This window comes from Bubalus bubalis, chromosome 21 (assembly GCF_019923935.1).
Source record: "Bubalus bubalis isolate 160015118507 breed Murrah chromosome 21, NDDB_SH_1, whole genome shotgun sequence".
NCBI classification, from domain to species: domain Eukaryota; kingdom Metazoa; phylum Chordata; class Mammalia; order Artiodactyla; family Bovidae; genus Bubalus; species Bubalus bubalis.
The window spans coordinates 46,960,212-46,980,700 of record NC_059177.1 but is presented as its reverse complement, the minus strand read 5'-3'; the positions used below and the strand labels follow the sequence as shown (position 1 = coordinate 46,980,700).

The 20,489-nt window shown below is 47.1% G+C and overlaps 3 protein-coding genes across 16 annotated transcripts in view; 1 reads left to right on the top strand and 2 right to left on the bottom strand.

The window, feature by feature from the left end:
• CHDH (choline dehydrogenase) overlaps nucleotides 1–1,268 on the bottom strand; it is a 91,102-nt gene extending 89,834 nt beyond the window's left edge. For 4 of the 7 annotated variants that reach the window (XM_044933776.2, XM_044933780.2, XM_006053084.4 and 1 more), the window contains exon 1: nucleotides 1,133–1,264. The gene's annotated coding sequence lies outside the window, so the exon portion shown is untranslated. Of the gene's footprint in view, nucleotides 1–238; nucleotides 533–1,132 lie in introns of those variants that run through there. The other 3 variants (XM_044933779.2, XM_044933777.2, XM_044933778.2) reach the window with 3 other exon arrangements.
• On the top strand, nucleotides 719–17,051 carry IL17RB (interleukin 17 receptor B). Of its 7 annotated transcripts, XM_006053072.4 has the most exons (11): nucleotides 1,485–1,684; nucleotides 3,429–3,453; nucleotides 4,162–4,302; nucleotides 6,025–6,152; nucleotides 6,769–6,895; nucleotides 8,737–8,784; nucleotides 10,219–10,361; nucleotides 10,735–10,800; nucleotides 12,008–12,107; nucleotides 13,221–13,319; nucleotides 16,077–17,051. In XM_006053072.4, the coding sequence occupies exons 1-11, from the start codon at nucleotides 1,625–1,627 to the stop codon at nucleotides 16,631–16,633; spliced, it is 1,494 nt and encodes a 497-aa protein (XP_006053134.3). In that variant the 5' UTR covers nucleotides 1,485–1,624; the 3' UTR covers nucleotides 16,634–17,051. The 7 variants fall into 7 exon arrangements, with proteins under 7 accessions (XP_044789720.2, XP_006053134.3, XP_044789717.2 ...); XM_044933785.2 differs by lacking the exons at nucleotides 1,485–1,684; nucleotides 3,429–3,453 and adding an exon at nucleotides 719–944; XM_044933782.2 differs by lacking the exon at nucleotides 3,429–3,453 and having other exon boundaries at nucleotides 1,546–1,684.
• The window catches only part of ACTR8 (actin related protein 8), a 27,303-nt gene continuing 14,563 nt past the window's right edge, over nucleotides 7,750–20,489 (bottom strand). The window contains exons 13-15 of one of the 2 annotated variants that reach the window (XR_003105546.3): nucleotides 19,800–19,987; nucleotides 10,726–11,126; nucleotides 7,750–8,226 (exon numbers count right to left, since the gene is read on the bottom strand). Coding sequence is in view for 1 of the 2 variants with exons in the window: in XM_006053076.4 (XP_006053138.1) it covers nucleotides 19,844–19,987 (144 nt within the window). In the remaining variant the exon portion in view is untranslated. Of the gene's footprint in view, nucleotides 8,227–10,725; nucleotides 11,127–19,639; nucleotides 19,988–20,489 lie in introns of those variants that run through there. The other variant, XM_006053076.4, reaches the window with a different exon arrangement.

Here is a 20,489-nt window from a genome sequence, read left to right as displayed (position 1 = left end):
GAACATATTCTCACCGCCTGCGTTCTCAGTCCAAGGGCACCTGTTAGCTGGCACCTTGCATGCCAGCACGGGCATCCTGCACACGTTGGCTCAAGAATACACACAACTATTAGAGCTGCAAGTGATCTCTGGGACTACAGGGCTAGGGCTCAAAGCAACTCAGAGACGTTAAGCAAGGGGCCGCGGGTGACCCAGCCCCAGGCGTGGGTGAGGCAATACCCTCACCTGAGCCACTCACCTTGATGAGGAACCAGACCAACCCTCAGGAAAACATCGCCTGCATCTCACATATGTGCATGCCAGAATCCCCAGCCAACCTTGAGACTGGGGCCTGCTCCATGCTGGCCAAAATTTGAATCAGGCAGCTGGGCCAGGACTGGTACACAGGACCTCAGCAAAACAACTGCTTGACTAAGTCAACTTTTCACCAGCTGACAACTCCATGCCTCCCTAGGCCTTGGTCTCCCATCTAAAGAGTGGAGCTAACTCAGCCTAGAAGGTTAAGGGACCTTGAGTTGGTCACCCTCCCCCTCCTCTGCAAACCCAGGTGCCTAAAGGGGAAGAGTTTCAAACACTGATTCACTGTTAGCCCAGCTGATTTTCATTAACCTTTCCCCAAACCCACTATGTCTCTCAAAGAATGGGTCTGGTCCATCTGCGCAGAATTAACCAGCGAGATCAAGTTAAATGCAATTCCCAGACCCTACTTGGTTCTGAGCAGCTAGGTCGGCTCTCTGAGGCCGCATTTAATTTGCAAATTTTGCTCAGAAATCCCGAGCTCCCTGAAACTCAAGAACTCGCCTCCAAACCCAAAGGGTGAAGGCTTTCTTCTTCGGAGACCCAACTGTTAGCATCAGGTCTCATTTTGTGGAAAGATACATTGACCAGAAAACCAGCGATAGGGACGGTTTCTACTACACAAATTACACACAACTTAAATTTCTGCGAGTAACTCAGTGCGACTCTGCTGTTCCCGTCCCACACGTTTTGTTTCCCGGGGGTGGAGGGGGGGGGGGGGCAACCTCGGCGTCCAGCCTGGGTTCTCCAGACCCACTCGACCTCCCGGCCCGACCCGGCCGCGGGCTCCGGAGTGCGGCCACGGCCCCGGGTCTAGCGCCTCCCCACTACTCACCGTGGGCAGGTCGGTCCGAGTGCCGGGACGGTCGGCGGCGGAGTCGGAGGAGCTGGCGCCAGCGGCCCGGCCCAGCCCCGCTACACTTTAACCGGCAGCGCCCGCGCTCCGCGCGCTCCGGGCGGCCAGGAGGGGCACCGCGGGCGTCTCGGACCCGACCTGCTCCGGGCGGCGAGCGACCGCCAGGCGGGCCTGCGGGTTGGGGCGGGCGGGTCGTGCGCGCACTCGCGCACCTGGCTCACCGCACGCACCGGTGCGCTGGGCCGGCGCGTGCGTGGCTGCGCGGGAGACGCTCGGACCCGGGCATTCATCCCGCGCTACCCCTGCAGGCCAGGCACTTACATTCCCCACCCTGGGAGGGCGCCAGAGGGCCGCCCCTACCCGGGCGGTGCTGGGGGAGGCGGAGCCCGGAGGTGTGGCCCCGGGCGCCTGGATAAGAGCGCGGCCCGATGCCGATCCGGACCCCGCGCGGTGGCGGGCGGTGGCCCCGCGATGTCGCTAGTACTGCTGAGCCTGGCCGCGCTGTGCTGGGGGGCCGTGCCTCCGGAGCCGGTAAGCACCCCCCGTCCGCTCCCCTCTCCCACGTTCCGGTCCCTCAAACCCGGACCCAAACGCGTCCCAACCCATCAGCTCATGCTCCTCCGAGGCGTTCGCAGAGGGCTGTCTGAAGGCGGGATCGGGCGTCGGACTGCTTAAGTCTGCGGCGAGGGAATCAGACGGGTTCGGATGTCACCATGCGTTCTTGATCCAGCCATTTATGCTCAATGAGCCTCGTGTCCTCATCTGTCTAACTGAAGGGTCATATACCTCACTCACCAGGATTTAGTGAAGGACAGCTAAAATAGGGGCCGTAAAATAGCAGCAAAGAGCCTAGCACTTAGTAGGCGTTCACTATTGTTATTCTGGGGTCGCAAGAGCTGCTTCTACATTCCAGTCGCCTTTTTTGCCGTGTTCTTTTTGCTATACTGGGGCTCTTGTCCCCAGAGCTAAGCCCCTGAACTCTGCAGCTTTCCCTTCTTCCCCTGCCTTAAAGGATTGAGGGACTTTTCTGGGTCTTCAAACAAAACCTCATTTGCAAAATAGCGTTTGAAGCTATATTGCTGCCCTTAAGCATAGCACGCAGCATAAAAGCGTGATGTCATTTGCTGATGGAAAGGCATCCTGCCTTGATGTCTTCAGCTCCTCTCCTTGTCCTCTGTCTCAGTTCGGAGCCCACCCCCTCACTCCACCGCACCCCTACCTTCCCCCTAGAGGAAGAATTCATTGCTTTTGCAGTACCTGCTACTAGGCCTGTAGCTTGAACTCTGTACAAAGCTTAGAGCTGTGGCTTTGCTTCTTTCTAAAAGTTATCTCAGGAGCCCCTTGATAAGAACTTAGCTCCCAGTATCACCATGGTGGCTTGTTTAAAAAACTGTCTGGTGACATCCCTTGGAGTTCAGCTTTAAAAAGACAAAGATGAGCGACTGACAGTTCCACCCAACTCATATTACTTAAATCAACAAAGTCTTGCCTTCGGTCTTCATGGTGTTGAGAAATGTTGAGGCTGCGAGGGCTCAAATTCCGGAGCTGGTGGACTTACCCGCACTGTGTCATCTGTGTCACGGGAACTTGCTGCTTCCTTTTAGGTCCTGAATTTTATTCCCAAACCAAAGGACTAATTACTTTTTCTTATAAAAAGACATGAGCAGTTAATCCAAAGGATTTAATATCAGCCTTTCTTAGATATTGATGATATTCTTTATAAGTTCTTTTTAAAAGATAACATGATGAAATCATAGTTGCTTTATGATTTGGTAAATAGTTCGAGTGAGTCCTTTTATATCAGAAGGGGAATTTTTTTAAAGAACCTTGGAAAGGGACCATGGACTGCATTCTTCTGCTCTTCTTGGCACAGCCTGTCTTTAACCTGGGGAAACTCAATAAATATTCTAGACTGTCCTAGAAGGCTACAGTTAGTGTGAAGGGGCCTCCGTGATGGTCCAGAGTTATCCTCTGCTTGTGGCAGGGAAGGCTGAGCTGCAGAGAGGGGTGTAAACCCACCTTTGATCTTTAAGGGAGATGATGGCCAGGCTTGAGGTTCAAGTAAATGGTGGTTAATCTATGGCCCATCATAGCCTATCATAGGGCTGCTTAATGTCTCCCAAACTGTGAGGTGGGACCAGATCAGCTTTCCTTTGAACATGCATCACTTGTATATGCATTTAAGGGAAAAGATGGTGTTTTGTCTAATTTGGCAAATGAAGTCTTGTGGTTTGCTGGTATTCAACATGGCACTCGGTTTCTTTCTCTCTTGCAGACAATTCAGTGTGGCTCTGAACCCGGTAGGTGCACTAGAAACAGGGCTTTACGTCAGAAGTACAGGTGGACTTTCAGGGGACCTGAATCCCGGCAGTAGGTCATCGAAGACCTGGCGCAGGGTGAACCTCTGCTTGGTTAGCTGATGCGGGTGAAGCCTCCATCTGCCCAAGGCAGAGCTCCCAGGGTTTCGGGTGGGCTGGCCTCCTGGCTGGAAAGAGGCACAGGAGATCAAGTGCCATGGGAGGGACGTCATTTACACTTGGGAACAGGAAGCAAATATTTTAGAGAAGAAGGAGTGTTGGAGATGGTAGCATTTAAAGAATGGGTGTGTTTCTGCCCAAGAAATGTGGATGGACAGAGTGAGCTGGAGAAGAGATGGTACTGACAGAGACTAAGGGGTAGGAAGGGGGAGTCATGAGGGTAAGCTGGCTGGAGTCCAGGCTGAGGTGTGGGGGTAGGCAGAAGCGATTCTAATAAACATGTCGAATAAATTAGATACATACATATGTATGAAGGGACCCAGAGTGGGCACATGTGCCCTGTAGGTTGGGCCTAGGAGGTTCAGCATCACCTTGGCTGCACATCAGCCAGCACTGAGAAATGTCGGGCCTGCCTTAGCTGAAAGAAGAGCTGAGTTGTGAGTGAGGGGTGTTCACAGTGGGTCATGTAGAGCAAGTGGCATTGGACTGGGCTGGGGGAAGGGTGTCATGGGCAGTTTTGCCTTCTCCCAGGACCGTCTCCAGAATGGATGGTCCGACACACCCTGACCCCAGGAGACCTGAGGGACCTCCAAGTGGAAACTATTAAAAGCAATGTTGACCTGGAGGACTCTTCAATTTTGATGAACATAAGCTGGATACTCCGGGCAGATGGTAAGTTTGCATCAATCAACGGTAAGGCCTGACATGTCTACTAAAGCAGAAATGGGCAGACTCTATGACCCATGACGTCCCTTCCTGGCATACCCAACAGAACACATACATGCATGCCACAGATACACCAGATACATGCCATACATATTCAAAGCCACGGACTAGAATGCTCACAGTAGCAGTATTCAAAACAGCCAAAAATAAAATGCCTTCAATGCCTGACAGTAGACTTAGATTCACAAAACGGAATCCGGTATATCAATTAGCATGAATGATTTATAACTATGTGTGGCTGAATCTCACAAACAAAAGAAGCTAGATTCGGGCGTTCATACTTACGCCTCTAGATGCAGGCCTGCGGTCCTACCCACCAGATGATTCCACTAACAGAAAGTGCAAAACAGGCAAAACTCTCTGTAGTCAGAAGTCAGGACAGTGGCTATTCTTGGATAAAAGTTGCTCAATTATGTCTGATTATTTGTGACCCTATGCACTCATTGTAGCCTGCCAAGCTACTCTGTCCATGGGATCCTCAGGCAAGAATGCTGGAATGAGTAGCCATTCCCTTCTCCAGGGGATCTTCCAAACCCAGGGATTGAACCCAGGTCTCCTGCATTGCAGGTGGATTCTTTACCATCTGAACCACCAGAAAAGCCCATTCTTGGGTGGGGAGTGACTGAAAGGAGGCCTGAGGGGCACTCCCAGGGGGTTCCTTAACCTGGGTACTGGCTGCACAGGTGCGAAAACTCATCAGGTTGTGTGCTGGTGGTGGTGTGCTTTTTTACATGTTACGCTGCTCTTCATGGAAGGAAACGGATAGGGCCAGAGATGATCTTGCAGGTTTAGGAAAACCTTCTCTTGGGTAGATAACTTTTCCATCTCCCAAAGGACATCATGGAAGTCCTAGCATTTCTCTGAGGCACTTTGGATGAACCAATACTGGGGGCCTAAAGCTCATGTCTGTAGAGTCCCCTCACTAAATTCAGCTAAATTCCATATGGTCATAATCTGGGAGTGCCAAGCACGGGGAAGTGAGCGAGCTCCAGTTCCTGCTCAGTCAGGTTCTCAGGGGCCAGCGGGAGGCAGACAGACTGTCAGGAGAATCCTGGAGGGACCTGTACTTCATCTTTGGCAGGCCTGAGGGGAGAGGAGGAGGAGCAGGCCCTGGTGAGACCACAGTAAATTAGATGGCATTTGGCTTCATCCCTGGCACAGAGTAAGCTCCTGTGTTTGTTAGCTGTCATTGTAGATGGTGGTGCATGAGTTGGGCCTTGAAGGAGAAAGAGCTGGTGAGGCCAAGAACAGGAGGAAAAGGCATTGCAGGGATGGACCAGCAAGGATAAAGGTACGGACAGAACAGGCTTGGCTGCTGAGGACACTCTGAGAGGCCTCTGCTCCACACAGCACACCTGTTCCTCTTAACAGAGGTCCAGGATAGTGTAAAGGTAGCCTCCTCTTTGCAGGTGCCTGTGAAACTCAGGCTCACCTATGAGGAGGAAAGGCTTTGGAATCTGAATCCATATTGTCCCTGATGACCTTTGTAAGCTATGGCACAGCTCCCTGCAATTCCCAGCCTCGCTCACCCCTTCTGTAAACCAGGAACAATCATAGTGCCTACCTCTGAGGGCCACGGTGAATGTGAAGGCAGGTAGGCTGTCTAGCATCAAATCAGCTACAGAGGAAGCACTAAATACACAACTGCCCTCTTACCCACCTTGGCAGCCAGCATCCGCTTGTTGAAGGCCACCAAGATCTGCGTGATGGGCAAAAGCCACTTCCAGTCCTACAGCTGCATCAGGTGCAATTACACCCAGGCCTTCCAGACTCAGACCAGACCCTCTGGTGGCAAAGTAAGCACTTGGAGACACTTGGGAGGGCTGTCAGTAATCTGGGTCCTTTGTTGGGGGTGTGGATTTGTATTCTCATACAGGCTGCTGACAGCTACAACCTGGAACCTGGATGTTCGGGTTCAAATCCCACTTGGGGCCATTTCTCTGCTGTGTGCCTTGGGCAAGTCAGCATCCCTGGGCCTCAATTTCCCCATCAGCAAAGTGAGGGAAGTGTTAGTCGCTCAGTCATGTCCAACTCTGCGACTCCATGGACTGTAGCCTGCCAGGCTCCTCTGTTCATGGAATTCTCCAGGCAAGAATACTGGAGTGGGTTGCCATTCCCTTTTCTAGAGGATCTTCCTGACCCAGGGATTGAACCCAGGTCTCCCACATTGTGGGCAAACTCTTTACCGTTTGAGCCAGCAGGGGGGCCCAAGTGAGGGAAACTGACCCTAAATTATATCCTGGCTCTAGAATTTTACACTTCTCTGATTCTGTGGGTTACATTGGCAAACTGTGTGGGGTCAATTTCCTTAGTAGACATTGGCTAGAGACATGAGTTTTAGCAGTGGGTTAAGGAATGAAATTATAGATGAAAAGGACGTGGCAATTCAAGGGTTCCCGCTTTGCTTTGCAGTGGACGTTTTCCTACATTGGTTTTCCTGTCGAGCTGAACACAGTCTATTTCATTGGGGCCCATAACATCCCCAATGCAAATATGAATGAGGACGGTCCCTCCATGGCTGTGAACTTCACCTCCCCAGGTACACATCCTCACTCCTGTCTTATTCTCTGTCTTGCTGGGACACCTGATCTGGTATGTGGTTTGGTAGAGACAGGCCAGGTCCCCTGGATGAGATGTTTGGCCTTGCTGAGTCTCGGTTTCCTCATGTGTACTAGGGATACAACTGCATCTCACTCACAAGGAGAGGACTGAGTCAGGTGAAATGGAGGGGAAAGCCCATTCCTGTGCATCGGGCACTGACTGAGCACTTGACACCCATCATCTCACTCGGGCTGCCAAAAACCCCAAGGTTGGGACAGCCCTGACTTACAGATAAAAAAAACTGGGAGCTTAAGAAAGTTGCCCAGGTTATACACACAGCGCAGTGAAGCTGCTGGTCAAACTCTGGTCCTTCTTGACCGATGCACATCTGCCATTCTCTGCGGTCGACGCAAAACGCTTGTTCCAGTCTCAGCTTCTGGGCAGGATGTGTAGTTTGACCATGTGTGGCTGGTCTCTGAGGATGTACAGACTCCAGTGGGTCTGCCCCCTGAGCTGGGAGAAGAGGCCGATGGCACTGAGGTGAGCACTGGTTCTTTCCCTTGCTCTATGACACACGCTCAGCCCTCTGGTGTCACACCTGCATGATCACACATGGGGTCAGTGTGAGGATGAGACGAGGTTTCCAGTGAGGAGGGCCCAGCACAGTGCCTGGCCCCAGCAGCTCCCACATCACTCCAGCTCGGGCTGGGTCATCTGTTCTGTCCCCACGCCTGTCCCTGTGCCAGCTGGCACTGAAGCAAGATGGGGGCAATTTCCAATCTGTTTGCATTCCTTGGTTCTGGTCTAGTGTATTCTCAGCATCACATCATTTACTACACAGTAGTTCCCAGGTTTCTTGGTGAGACCAAATCTCATTTTAAAAATATTTTGGAATACTTTTATAGAAAAGTTGCAAAGCTAGTACAAAGAGTTCCCATATAGTGCTCACCCAGTTTCTTACTGTTGAGAAAGGCTTTTCTTTTACATAGGATATGTTACCACAATCTATTAGTCAAAACTAAGAGTCCAGCACTGGTATTTCTATGAACTAAAGTCCAGACTTTATTTGGATTTCATCTGCTTTTCCACTAATGTCGTCTTTCTGTCCCAGTGGCATTTAGTCCCCGGTGTCTTCTCCATCTCATCTGGTCTGTGGCAGTCTCTTAGTGTTTCCGTGTTTCACGACCATGAATCTTGAGGAGTGATGGCCATGCCTCCTGCAGGATGTTCCCCCAATCTGGGCTTGTCAGGTGTTTGTCTCATGATCAGACTGGGGATATAGGAGTTTGATGAGAATTCTACACAGGTGAAGCACTCTTCTTGTGGCACCTGTTGGGGCGGGGGACATGCACAGGGCGTCACAGGTGATGCTCACCTTTGTCACTGTTAAGTGGTATCTTGCCAGGTTTCTCCATGTAATCTAGTATCTTTCCCTTCCCCAGCTCTAGTTTTTGGAAACAAATCACTAAGTCTACCCCACCCTGGGGCGGACGGGTACAGAGTAGGATTAAGCTCTACCTCTTGGAAGGGGCAGTATCTACACATAATACCAAACCTCATTTTTCAAGAATGGCTGGTTTCGAGGTCTTCTCTTGGGGATCACAGATAACATTCTGATAAAGGCTGTATTCAAATTAGATTCTGGTCATCACTTCGCAGGTAGATAGTCTTCTGTTTAACAGTATGTTAGCATCTTATTTACATCTGCTATCTGACCTCATCTGAAATGTTCTGGCAATTCATTACAGGTGTGTAAGCATGTGTTGTGTGCACACGTGTTGGCACTGTGGTGGAGCAGGGTTAATTTTTTCTAAAATGTGGAAACTTTCAAATTTCCAGGGTGCCTGGACCACGTAATGAAATATAAAAAAAAATGCATCGAGGCAGGTAAGTAAATTCAGCATTTGCTTTTGTTATGAGAAGAAATCCATAGCTCGAGCCAGCACAGCTCAATCAGACTTTTTACGATGAAGGAACTGAGGCCTAGAGTAGGTCTATTATGTATCCAAACTGCTCAGTGAAGGCTGATCCCCAACCTGACAAACTCTTGGTAGGTTTATGTGGTGAGCAAGTCACAGGAAAAACACCCCATTCCCTTGATTAAAGTAACGTTTTAGCCTCAAACAAAGGCCCTCTCTGCCTGGATGGGACTCCATTTATTCAAGTCCTCCACCCGCTCAGACACCAGCACCACTGAGCTGTGGCCACAGGGACCTACCTGGATTTGCAAACATTCCAGGTGGCAGCATTAGCTAAAGTAATGGCCTAGAAGCATGCTCCCAACCTGTGACCTCACAGGGGTCACAGCTCACAGGCAGGCTGTTAGAAACTGCCCCTACCCTCTGATTTTTGAAATAAGCCCCTTCAGGTTAATCAGTCCCAACCATCCAATTTCCAAGGTGTTTACAAGAATTTCTGTGCATTTCTGGGTAATGACAGTCTTAGGGTGCTAATGAGGCTAATGGTTTGGAGGCACCAGCCCCTGTCTTTTAGGCACCCCCACCCCACAGGTGTCCTTGTGAACCTCAGCAGACCAAGCATGTGTCTCCTGCTGATGGTGGACTTGGAGCTTGCGCCTCATTGTGGCCTCCTGCCAGCATCTGGAGCGGAGGACCCTGTGGGGTGTAGGGGGCCCGAGGGCCTTGAATCAGTCCTGGGACCCAACCCCTAAAAACAGTACGAAAGTTGGGAGTGAGGGCTTGAAATGGCCTCCTGGGTGGGGAAAATAATGCATGCTCTTCTATATCATGTTCCTGGAAATAACCAAGTGCTGATTTGCAAGGCACATGATTGAAACAACTGGCTTTTCTCAGAGTAGACCTGTCAGGGTATTCTTTTAAGCCATGAGGCACTTCCTTATTTCCTGACATTCGGTTAAGCTGGGGCAGAGCAGGCTGATGGATGGAGTTCTGGAATCCAGAGTATTCTAGCTCTAGCTGAATTCACTCGCTCTATAAACCCAGACATGTCTCCTAAGCTGTGGCTCTTGCTCCCCATCCCGGAAAGGGAGAAATCCTGACCCCCAGCCCTTCACTCCAAATGGATGCCGAGAGTAGAAGAGAGAGCAGTAGAACCCCGCCTGTGCCTCCCATCACCGTCAGCCCAGGGAAGCTGTTTTCAGCAAAGCAGTGACGTGGGGTCACTAAACTTTCTTGCGCAGCACGTTACTCTGAGATGATAAATAAAAGACATGCTGTGTAGTAGCTTGTATCTCGTGGAGGTGTGCCTCAGAACAGACATCGGTTTTGGTCAAGCCCTTTTGGGGACTTAACTGAGGGCTCAGTTTGCAGCTCCATCCTTGTGATTTCTCCTAACTCACAGGAAGTCTGTGGAAGCCAAACATCACCGCTTGTAAGAGGAGCGCGAACATGGTGGAAGTGAATTTTACCACCAGTCCCCTTGGAGACAGATACATGGCGCTCATCCAAAGTACCGCCGTGATTGGGACTTCCTACGTGTCAGAGGTGCTTTCTTCCCCTCATGTCCTCAAGACCAGTCCTGTCCTCCACCCCCAGCTCTCTTTCCCTTGGGGAACTTCCCTGGACAGACTCTTTTGAGAGAGCAACAGGCAGGACTGACTGATATACAAACGTGCTGGGCTATTTTGATTAATTAAAAAAAAAAACAAAACCAAGCCCCCTGGGGGCATCTCTGGAAACATCCCTGTGAACCTAAAACCCACCAAAGGTAGAGGTCTCAGAAGTACAGAGTGAATCTGGCTCACGCAAATTAACGAGTTCCAGTCAGTCTGGGAAGAGCAGTGGCTTCACTGGCAGTCTTTAACCTACTCCCTCCTATGCTCCTAATTCTTGATTTTGTCTCACTCACCTGCACCAGAAAGAACTAACTCGAACTTCCGTGGTGGTTCACGTGACTGGGGAGAGTGAAGGTGCTGTGGTCCAGGTAAAGCTGAACAAGTTGCTCTGGCGCGGACAGAACAGGGCTCACTGACCCACTGCACCGCCACTCGCTGCTTTTGAGCGGTCCATTCTGGTTGGAGCAGATGCATTCTCTCCTCGGCTCACTTCTGCCGGCAGCCTCTCTGCCATTATGTGATGTTGATGGGGAATCCATGAGGTCAGGAAGGTGAACTTACTGTCACGGTCCCTTTGGCTTCTGTGAGTGGCTGATGACTTTCCAATGTGTTTTTATTCCCATTTGCTGTCACAGAGCCACAAAGGAATTCTGAGACAGGAATACCATTTTGTTATCCCAAGCCTCCATTTCCACTGCAAAATGAAGTAAAAAAGGATTTGGATTTAGAAGGTTTGGGTTCCTGATCGGTTTATGAACTTTGAAGGGCAACTCTGTCCCCTCGGGGCCCGTGATTAGTCCACTGGAGAACAGAAGTCAGACCAGCAGATGCTCTGAGGGCTCTTTCTGCTCCGAGTTCATGTTACTGAGGGTCCCACTGGAACAGAGCCACACCCAAGATATAAGACTCTTTTGTTCTTCATTCCTGGGGACATAAAGGCAGCACTCAGACATGCCCAGGGGAGCAGATACCCATAAGCCTGTTAGAACTGCACCTCTTTTCTAAGGAACCAGACTCTCCTAGTCCCAAGGGACTTAAAAGTGCTGATTAGGTCAAGAGGCATCCCACTGCCCTATTTTTTGAGGACATATTTATGTATTAGGATGCAACCTAACCCTTTTAGATAAGAAAACTAACCTCTTAGTGGGCATCCCATGTGGCTCAGTGGTAAAGAATTTGCCTGCCAATGCAAAAGATTCGGGTTTGATTCGAGTCGGGAAGATTCCCTGGAGAAGGAAGTGGCAACCCACTCCAGTATTCTTGTTGGGGAAATCCCATGGATAGAGCAGCTTGGTGGGCTACATACAGTTCATGGGGTTGCAGTCGGACACAACTGAGCATGCAAAACCTCTCAGCAACATGTACAAAGTTTAGATCCATAACCCAGGAGTTGTAGGAGGTGTCTGGTCTTGGGTCACTGGTCTGGATTTTAGGGCTTTATAACAGAAGTATGACCAAGGGGGGAAAAAAACGCCTTACTACAATGCCAGAGAGGGGTTGAAGCTAGAAAAAAAGGGATGAGAAGTTCTGGTGAAAAGTAGGAATAATGCTAATAAGCCCCTTGCTTCTCCTTAGCTGACTCCGTATTTCCATACCTGTGGCAACGACTGCATCCGACAAAGAGGAACCGTGGTGCAGTGCCCACAAACGGCAGTCTCTTCTCCTCAGGATCATGGTAGGTGCCCAGCACAGAGCCTCAGGACAGGAAGGACCCCAGCCCTACCCCATTCAGAATGCAACAGGCCGGGGGTGTGGGGGGGGAGTGAGAGAGGGTCCCGGCCTGTGGGTGCTGAACAGGGTGCAGGGAAAGACAGCGGTTCTGTGCCCAACAGCTACAATAGGAATAGGAATGAGGCTTCATTTATGAGATCAAGACCCTAACCAAGCAGGACATACAGAAGAAGGGAAAGAAAAAAAATCAGTGGTGCAAAATAGATGTTCAGAACGCCCCAAGGGTCTGCTGAAAAACGTCAGTGGTGGAAAAGGACTGAGTGTATGAAGGAACATGCATTTCACTGCGTTTTGACTTTCTTATCTGTCTCAGTGGCCCAGGGCTGGCTGTTATTGTAACTTGATGCGGCCACACAGACATTTGGATAACAAATTAGGAATAGTGGCCCCGGGAGACACACCTCGTTGGTGCCTGAGAGCAGCCTGTTCTGGAGAATGTCTCTCTGGATTTAATGATGTTAGTTCTTTCAAATTAAATGCTTCCGGAACTAGCCCGCATAGGGTCAAAAGTTGGAAGGTGCTGTTTTTAGAAACCCAGCCTCCTGACAATCCTGCTGTGTGGGCACAGTGCCTATGGATTCCTGAGCAGTTTCACACCCTGGAGCTTAACTGACTCTCAGCATTCCTGTGACCAGGTGGCATTACCCTCACATTTGTCAGTCTGACAGAACAGCCTTTAAAGATGCCCTCTATGCATACTATGTATTATATGAAGTAATTGCACCCAAAATAACATTAATTCATCAAAGAACAACAACAACAACAAAAAAAACTGAATGTAAATTCTGGTTACCACAGTGAAAATGTGGAGTAAAAGGCCCAAGTGATTTTGAAGGACCATTCCTAAACTCCTGGGCCCCTTCTCCTTTTTAAGCATCTAGTGAAAGACCTGGACACTATAAAAAAAAAAAAATACTGATCTGCAGAGATCTACTGACTGTTAGCTTTGAAGGAACCCAAACTTGTCTACAAAGCATCAAATAAAAATTTTAGTCTTCAAATAAGAGAGAAGTCTGGTTGTGTGCTGCTTAAGATAAGTAAGTTCTGTTCTCCCCAGACAGAAGTGTGCTGCGTGGCTGGCTGCCTCTCCTCCTGTCCGCTCTGCTTGTGGCCACATGGGTGCTGGTGGCTGGCATCTATCTGATCTGGAGGCATGGTAAGGGTTATAATTCAGCTCTTTAAAGAATGACGCTGATTTTTTCTTTTAAAGGCGCTTCCTCCAGAGGCAATCACATTTTGGCATCAGAATAGAGTCAGACAACATTTATTTAATACCTTAGAGCTCTCCTAAAGACTGATTACACCTGCAAGGGTAAAGCAAAGGTTGGGACTCAGGATTTCACTCACCTTTTTAAGTCACCTTTTTTTTTAAATCACTGAGGCACCTACCAAGACTGAAATGGTCCAAAGATAGCTAATAACAAATTGCCCCTTATTTGAGATAGCTGATCTACGCTAGTTCCTACTTTTTTAAAATAAATTCTTCCAAGGCGTAAGAAAAACACTGTGGCAAGAATACACAGAACTGTACAAAAAAGTTCTTCACAACCCAGATGGGCACGATGGTGTGATCACTCACCTAGAGCCAGACATCCTGGAGTGTGAAGTCAAGTGGGCCTTAGGAAGCATACAATGAACAAAGCTGGTGGAGGTGAGGGAATTCTAGCTAAGCTATTTCAAATCCTAAAAGATGATGCTGTGGAAGTGCTGCACTCAATATGCCAGCAAATTTGGAAAACTCAGCAGTGGCCACAGGACTGGAAAAGGTCAGTTTTCATTCCAATTCCAAAGAAGGGCAACACCAAAGAATGTTCAAAGTACCGCACAATTGTATTCATTTCACATGCTAGCAAAGTAATACTCTAAGTTCTCCCAGCTAGGCTTTAACAGTATATGAACCTAGAACTTCCAGATGTTCAAGTTGGATTTAGAAAAGGCAGAGGAACCAGAGATCAAATCGCCGACATCCGTTGGATCATAGAAAAAGCAAGAGAATTCCAGAAAAAACATCTGCTTCATTGACTATGCTAAATCCTTTGACTGTGTGGATTACAACAAACTGGAAAATTCTTAAAGAGATGGGAATACCAGATGACCATACCTGCCTCCTGTGAAACATGTATGCAGGTCAAGAAGCAACAGTTAGAGCTAGACATGGAACAACAGACTGGTTCCAAATTGGGAAAGGAGTACATCAAGGCTATATATTGTCACCCTGATTGTTTAACTTATATGCAGAGTACATCATGTGAAATGCCAGGCTGGATGAAGTGCAAGCTGGAATCAAGATCACTGGGAGAAATATCAATAACCTCAGATATGCAGATGACACCTTATGGCAGAAAGTGAAGAAGAACTAAAGAGCCTCTTGATGAAAGTGAAAGGGAAGAGTGAAAAAGCTGCCTTAAAACTCAACATTTAAAAATGAAGATCATGGCATCTGGTCCCATCACTTCATGGCAAAGAGATGGGGAAACAATGGAAACAGTGACAGACTTTCTTTTCTTGGGCTCCAAAATAAATGCTGATGGTGACTGCAGCCATGAAATTAAGATGCTTGCTCCTTGGAAGAAAAGCAGTAACAAACCTAGACAGCATATTAAAAAGCAGAGACATTACTTTGCTGACAAATGTCCATATAGTCAAAGCTATGTTTTTTCCAATAGTCATGTAGGGATGTGAAAGTTGGGCCATAAAGAAGGGTGAGCACCAAAGAATTGATGCTTTTGAACTGTGGTGTTGGAGAAGACTCTTGAGAGTCCCTCGGACTACAAGGAGATCAAACCAGTCCATCCTAAAGAAAATCAACGCTGAATATTCACTGGAAGGACTGATGCTGAAGCTGAAGCTCCAATACTTTGGTCACCTGATGGGAACAGCTGACTCAGAAAAGACACTAGTGCTGGGGAAGATGGAAGGCAGGAGGAGAAGGAGCGACAGAGGGCGAGATGGTTGGATGGCAACACTGACTCAATCGACAGGAGTTTGAGCAAACTCCGGAAGTTGGTGATGGGCAGGGAAGCCTGGCATGCTGCAGTCCACGAGGGTGGCAAAGAATTGGACACGACTGAGTGACTGAACAACAAGGATCTTGCCAACCCAAAAACACTGAACACTTGAATGAGAAATCAGATATCAGTATTGATATAGATAAACTGCTAGGGGGAGGCCCACTGATAACCTCTGCTTTCCCCTCCCCTGCACACACAGACATGGAAATGCAGCCTTTGAGCTGTCTGTGATGTTACAGATAGAACAAGATTAATCCCGTGTTCTTTCTTAGGTAAGCAAGCTGTATCGAACTCTGACCTTACAAATACTTCTATTAGTGGGAATTGTTTGACCTGTATCTATTCATTACAGTAGTTTCATAACTAGCTTCCATTCTGTACCATGTATAGGACAGAATTCCAGTTGACCAGCTGAAATGACCTACCACTTAACCTTATGTAACTGTAAAGAAACCCTACCACCTACAGGTAGAAGATGGAATTACTACTGAGTTGACCCAACTCAAAACATGATGTGAAAGGGCAGAGGTCAGCTGTCCTTTTTATGTATGGCACTGAAAATCCTACAGTTACAACCACCCACCTGAAACAGAGTACTTTGAACCTAAATAGTTTCTGTGAATTTATCTGAAAAGGGATGAGCTTGATCAAGAGGACTAACTCAGTGACAGGGACTTAGAAAATAAATCTTTCGCAGCATCTTTAAGGTTTAAGTACTGGTATATTTCAGGTGATGTATATGAAAGGAACTTTAGGGATATTTTCCTCTCTGGCAGTAGTAACACCTCTGATGCTCAGCCAGTGTGCCCTAGCAAGGGGTCATTTATCTGCCATGGTTTCGACTGGCGTGAAAGCCTGTTATTTGCTGTGCAGAGATGACATAATGCTTCTCTCCCCCACAGAAAGGATCAAGAAGACTTCCTTCTCAACTACCACGCTACTGCCCTCTATTAAGGTTCTTGTGGTTTACCCTTCTGAAATATGCTTCCATCACACAGTTTGTTACTTCACTGAGTTTCTTCAAAACCGCTGCAGAAGTGAAGTTATCCTTGAAAAGTGGCAGAAAAAGAAAATAGCCGAGATGGGTCCCGTGCAGTGGCTTACCACTCAGAAGCAAGCAGCGGATAAGGTCATTTTCCTTCTTTCCAATGATAGCACCACGTGTGATGGTAACTGTGACAAGGAGGGCGGCCCCTGTGAGAACTCCCAAGACCTGTTCCACCTCGCCTTCAACCTCTTCTGCAGTGATCTGAGAAGCCAGGCTCATCTGCACAAATACGTGGTGGTCTACTTCAGAGAGGGTGACATCACAGACAGCTACCGGGCGCTCAGCGTCTGCCCCACGTACCGCCTCACGAAGGACGCTACAGGTTTCTGTGCAGAGCTCCTCCGTGCCAAGCAGCGTGTGTCGGTGGGGAGAAGGTCACGCGCCTGTCGCTACAGCTGCTGCTCCCTGTAGCCCAGCCACGAAGCAGGAGACCCTAAAGCCTTCTGACCCCTCCAATCACAGGGAAAAAAGGGTCTGTGAGAATCTGAAGTTTACCATATAGGCTACTTGCAGGGAGGATTACAGCTGAACCCTGAACAACCCAAGGGTCCTGACCCCTCTGCAGCGGAAAATCCAGGGAGAACTTCACAGTCCATCATCTGTATCCATGGTTCAACCATCTGCAGATGTGTAGTGCATTACTTACTGAAAAAACTGCACTTAAGTGTATCTGCCCAGTTCAGACTTGGACTGTTCAAGAGTCAACCATATGTGTATCTGCTTGAGCAAAAGGAATAGGGAGGATTTACAACAGGATAATTTACAGAGGAATACATACACCTTAATCTAGTAATTAAATGTTATACCAATAAAATTGTTATAAATATTACTAAAGACTGTGGCATTAAAAACGGAAACTAAATTTATAACTATAAACCTCAATTTCATATCTGAAAATCAGGAACACTGTAAAACTATAACCACTGTGATAATCAGTAATAAAGCATTTCCCACCTGAACATCCAGTCCTGAATAGGGCATGCCCTGCAGAGTAGGTAGAACTGTTTAGCTCTGTAACTAAGTTTAATTAATGAATGCCAAAACTGAGAGTCCTCACTAGTTCAACAACTTCTTAGGTGAAAAACCCTCTATAACACACAAAAATCTTTATAACAAACATAGGGAATAACAGGCTGCACCAATCTTCACTGACCATATGCCCTACTCTGTGTGGAAACACTTCTATACCTGGTATTTGCATAGGACCCTCCCTCTGAACCAACTGAACTAGCCTCATGTCCTACCTGACTCTTGGGCAGGGGATTTTTAACATCAACAAAATATATCACTTACAGAGCTGATGTCTACCTTTGCCCAAAGTTACCCATTAGAAGTTAACTGTCAGAATTCAGAGTTTGTTGATTATACATAACTTTTCATGTTCAAAACAAAAATAATTCCTATGTTGAAGTTAGCCCTCTTGAAGTAATTAATTTTTTATAAATGAGTTATTATACTGTTTTACTTAAGTAAAAAAACAGAATCTACCTTGGCATTACAGAACATAGAGATGGGTGGCATTTTAAGTCTTCCAATTTTTTTTACTTTTCTCAAAGCATCTTTTCCTTAATGCAGAAGTCACCAAAAGTTGGTTATATTACCATTTGGTTATATTTGTATTTTTCTAGGAAAGCCTGTCTCTCTCACACAGTGCAAGCCTGCATCTGCTCTAGAATGTGGATCAGTTTCAGGTGGACGACTGTTAAATAAATGTTTTTGTTGAGTATCCCTAAAGGGCCATGCCACTCCTCTGATACATGTCTTGCTGCTGCTGCTGCTAAGTCGCTTCAGTTGTGTCCGACTCTCTGCGACCCCAGAGATGGCAGCCCACCAGCCTCCCCCGTCCCTTGGATTCTCCAGGCAAGAACACTGGAGTGGGTTGCCATTTCCTTCTCCAACGCATGAAAGTGAAAAGTGAAAGTGAAGTTGCTCAGTCGTGTCCGACTCTTAGTGACCCCATGGACTGCAGCCCACCAGGCTCCTCCGTCCATGGGATTTTCCAGGCAAGAGTACTGAGTGGGGTGCCATTGCCTTCTCCGGATACATGTCTTACAAAGACCAAAAAAAGAAGCATAGAGTGTACAGCTTCACAAGCAAATAATTAGTAATGCCTGAGGCAATACAGTTAATGTGGTAAAGCTTACTCACTCGTCGTGTTCAGTTTGCATGGTGCTTTTAAGTGCTGATAGTAAAAAATGGACATGACGTATGTCAAAACATGGACCAGAAACCAAGTTCCTCTGAATCAACCTCTACCAGTTTTAAGAGCAAATTGCTATTATGTGAAAAGCTATTATAAACAGAATTCATTATGCTTTTAGAACTAGGTAGCTAGTATTAAATTGTGTTGAAACAACCCAGAAACGTAAAATCATAGTGTATAAACTTAATTAAAAACTAAAAAAAAAAAAAAAATTAAAATAGCATACAGTTTTCAGATTGAAGGCAAGCATCCCAAAGAAGAGAAGCAAGTTAAAATTTTGTCACACTGGCAGGCTCTTTGTTTCCAACCTACTGAGCACACACTCAAGATAATCCTATTTATTTAAAATACTCTAGTATTTCTCAATGTCCTAAACTTCCAGCCATCCTTTTTTTTTTTTTTTGGCCCCAATGTTTACAGGGTCTTACTGCCCTGACCAAGGATTGAACCTATCATCACAGCGGTGAATGCGCTGAGTCCTAACCAGTGGACCGCCAGGGAAAGCTCCCAACCATCCTTGTTTCTGTATTCCACTTGCCTGAGTCTCTTACCTTCACCTACTTTGTCTTTCTGCCAGTCCCACCCCCAGCCCCAGTTCTAGAGATCATACTGAACAAGAAGTACTCTGAGAACTTTCACTTGTTTTTCAGGTCAAGGAAGACCGAGGAGCTAATGATTAAGTTAGTAATTATGACAGGTACCTTGTCTAAATTATATATAAACCATTTCTATTTGGCTTTAGGAAGAAAATGAGTTTGCCTTTTCTGTTTCTGTTCTGGTCAAATAGTGACTGGTTTCCTTTCCTAAGCCCACCCCAGATCATGTGGGTAACAAAAGCCAACCAGCCCAACCTTAAATCTTTGCTTCTGGAAATCTAGACCTGAATGGGCCCCGCTACTTTTTGTAATCCAAGAGAAAATTTTAAAAATGGAAAGAAACAACAACAAAAACACCTTTTTTTCCCTAAGGAATTTTAGCAGCATACAGAAGTCATGACATACGTTTATGCTATACAAGAGGGAAAATGTGTAATCAGACATTTCTCACAATTCAGGTACACAGTCACACACCCACCCCTCATGGGTACCTGAGACGGCCTAACACTCAGAAGTCAACCTAAAGGAAGGGCTTCACCACCTGAGAGCCACTCTACTGCAGCAATGGACATCATCGGGAGTCTGAGACCCCGAGGAAGACCAGGAAAATTCACCACGGAAGACTAAGTTCATATTTATTCTCAAATGTCCTGACTACAAAAGCAGCTTACTTTTTTTACACCCATGTAATGTGTTCAACCAAAAAAAGTTAAGATTCATTTATTTTCATGAAACTTAAAAGCACCTAAGTCAATAAATTATACTAAGTCTTTTATACCACAAGGTTTGTGTTGGTCTTCAACAGCGACTTTTCTGTCCATTTCACCACACAAAAGCAGCTCGCTCTCGTAGCATGCGGACGCCAAAGCGCTGCCACTCTCTCTGATAAATCCACAGTTCCTGTGTGGTATCCAAACAAGCCAACACTGCCCCTCCTTTCCAGGCAATCAGCCGGGGATCCATGTCCTAGAGAAGAAATGACAAAGATATTTCAATGAAAACGGACAAGACATATACTTAATCATTTACTGGAATTGAGGGGCAGACTCATGCAGGACCTATGAACTAACCACAGATATTTTCTATTTCAATTCACAAGAATATTTTTCAGTTTTTATTACTGAAGATGCTATTATTCACTACTTACTATTATTCCACTAATAGTCCCTATAGGCCAGACCATTTCTAAGGAAATAACTTATTTTGAAATTTGAGTGGAATGAATATATCCCATAACCTCTCCCTCTGAATGAATCTCCCTCTGAATGAAAATTAAACAGAAATATTCCCTGGAATTGTCAGTGAGAATGATACAATATAGACACAATCTGTTTCTAAATTGCTGTGTTTATGGTTTCCATGACAGTTCAAACCAAAAAGATCCTTGAAGATCACCTGGTCTAGGGCCCAGCAGGAGATTCTCAATATGAAAGAGATGAAAATGGACTTGTTCTAGTTGACAGCGTGA

Coding starts and splice junctions, on each gene's coding strand:
- IL17RB (XM_044933782.2), top strand. CDS start 1,582: ATGCCGATCCGGACCCCGCGCGGTGGCGGGCGGTGGCCCCGCGATGTC. Junction 6,153..6,768: donor CCAGACCCTCTGGTGGCAAA/GTAAGCACTTGG, acceptor TTTGCTTTGCAG/TGGACGTTTTCCTACATTGG. Junction 12,108..13,220: donor CTCTTCTCCTCAGGATCATG/GTAGGTGCCCAG, acceptor TGTTCTCCCCAG/ACAGAAGTGTGCTGCGTGGC.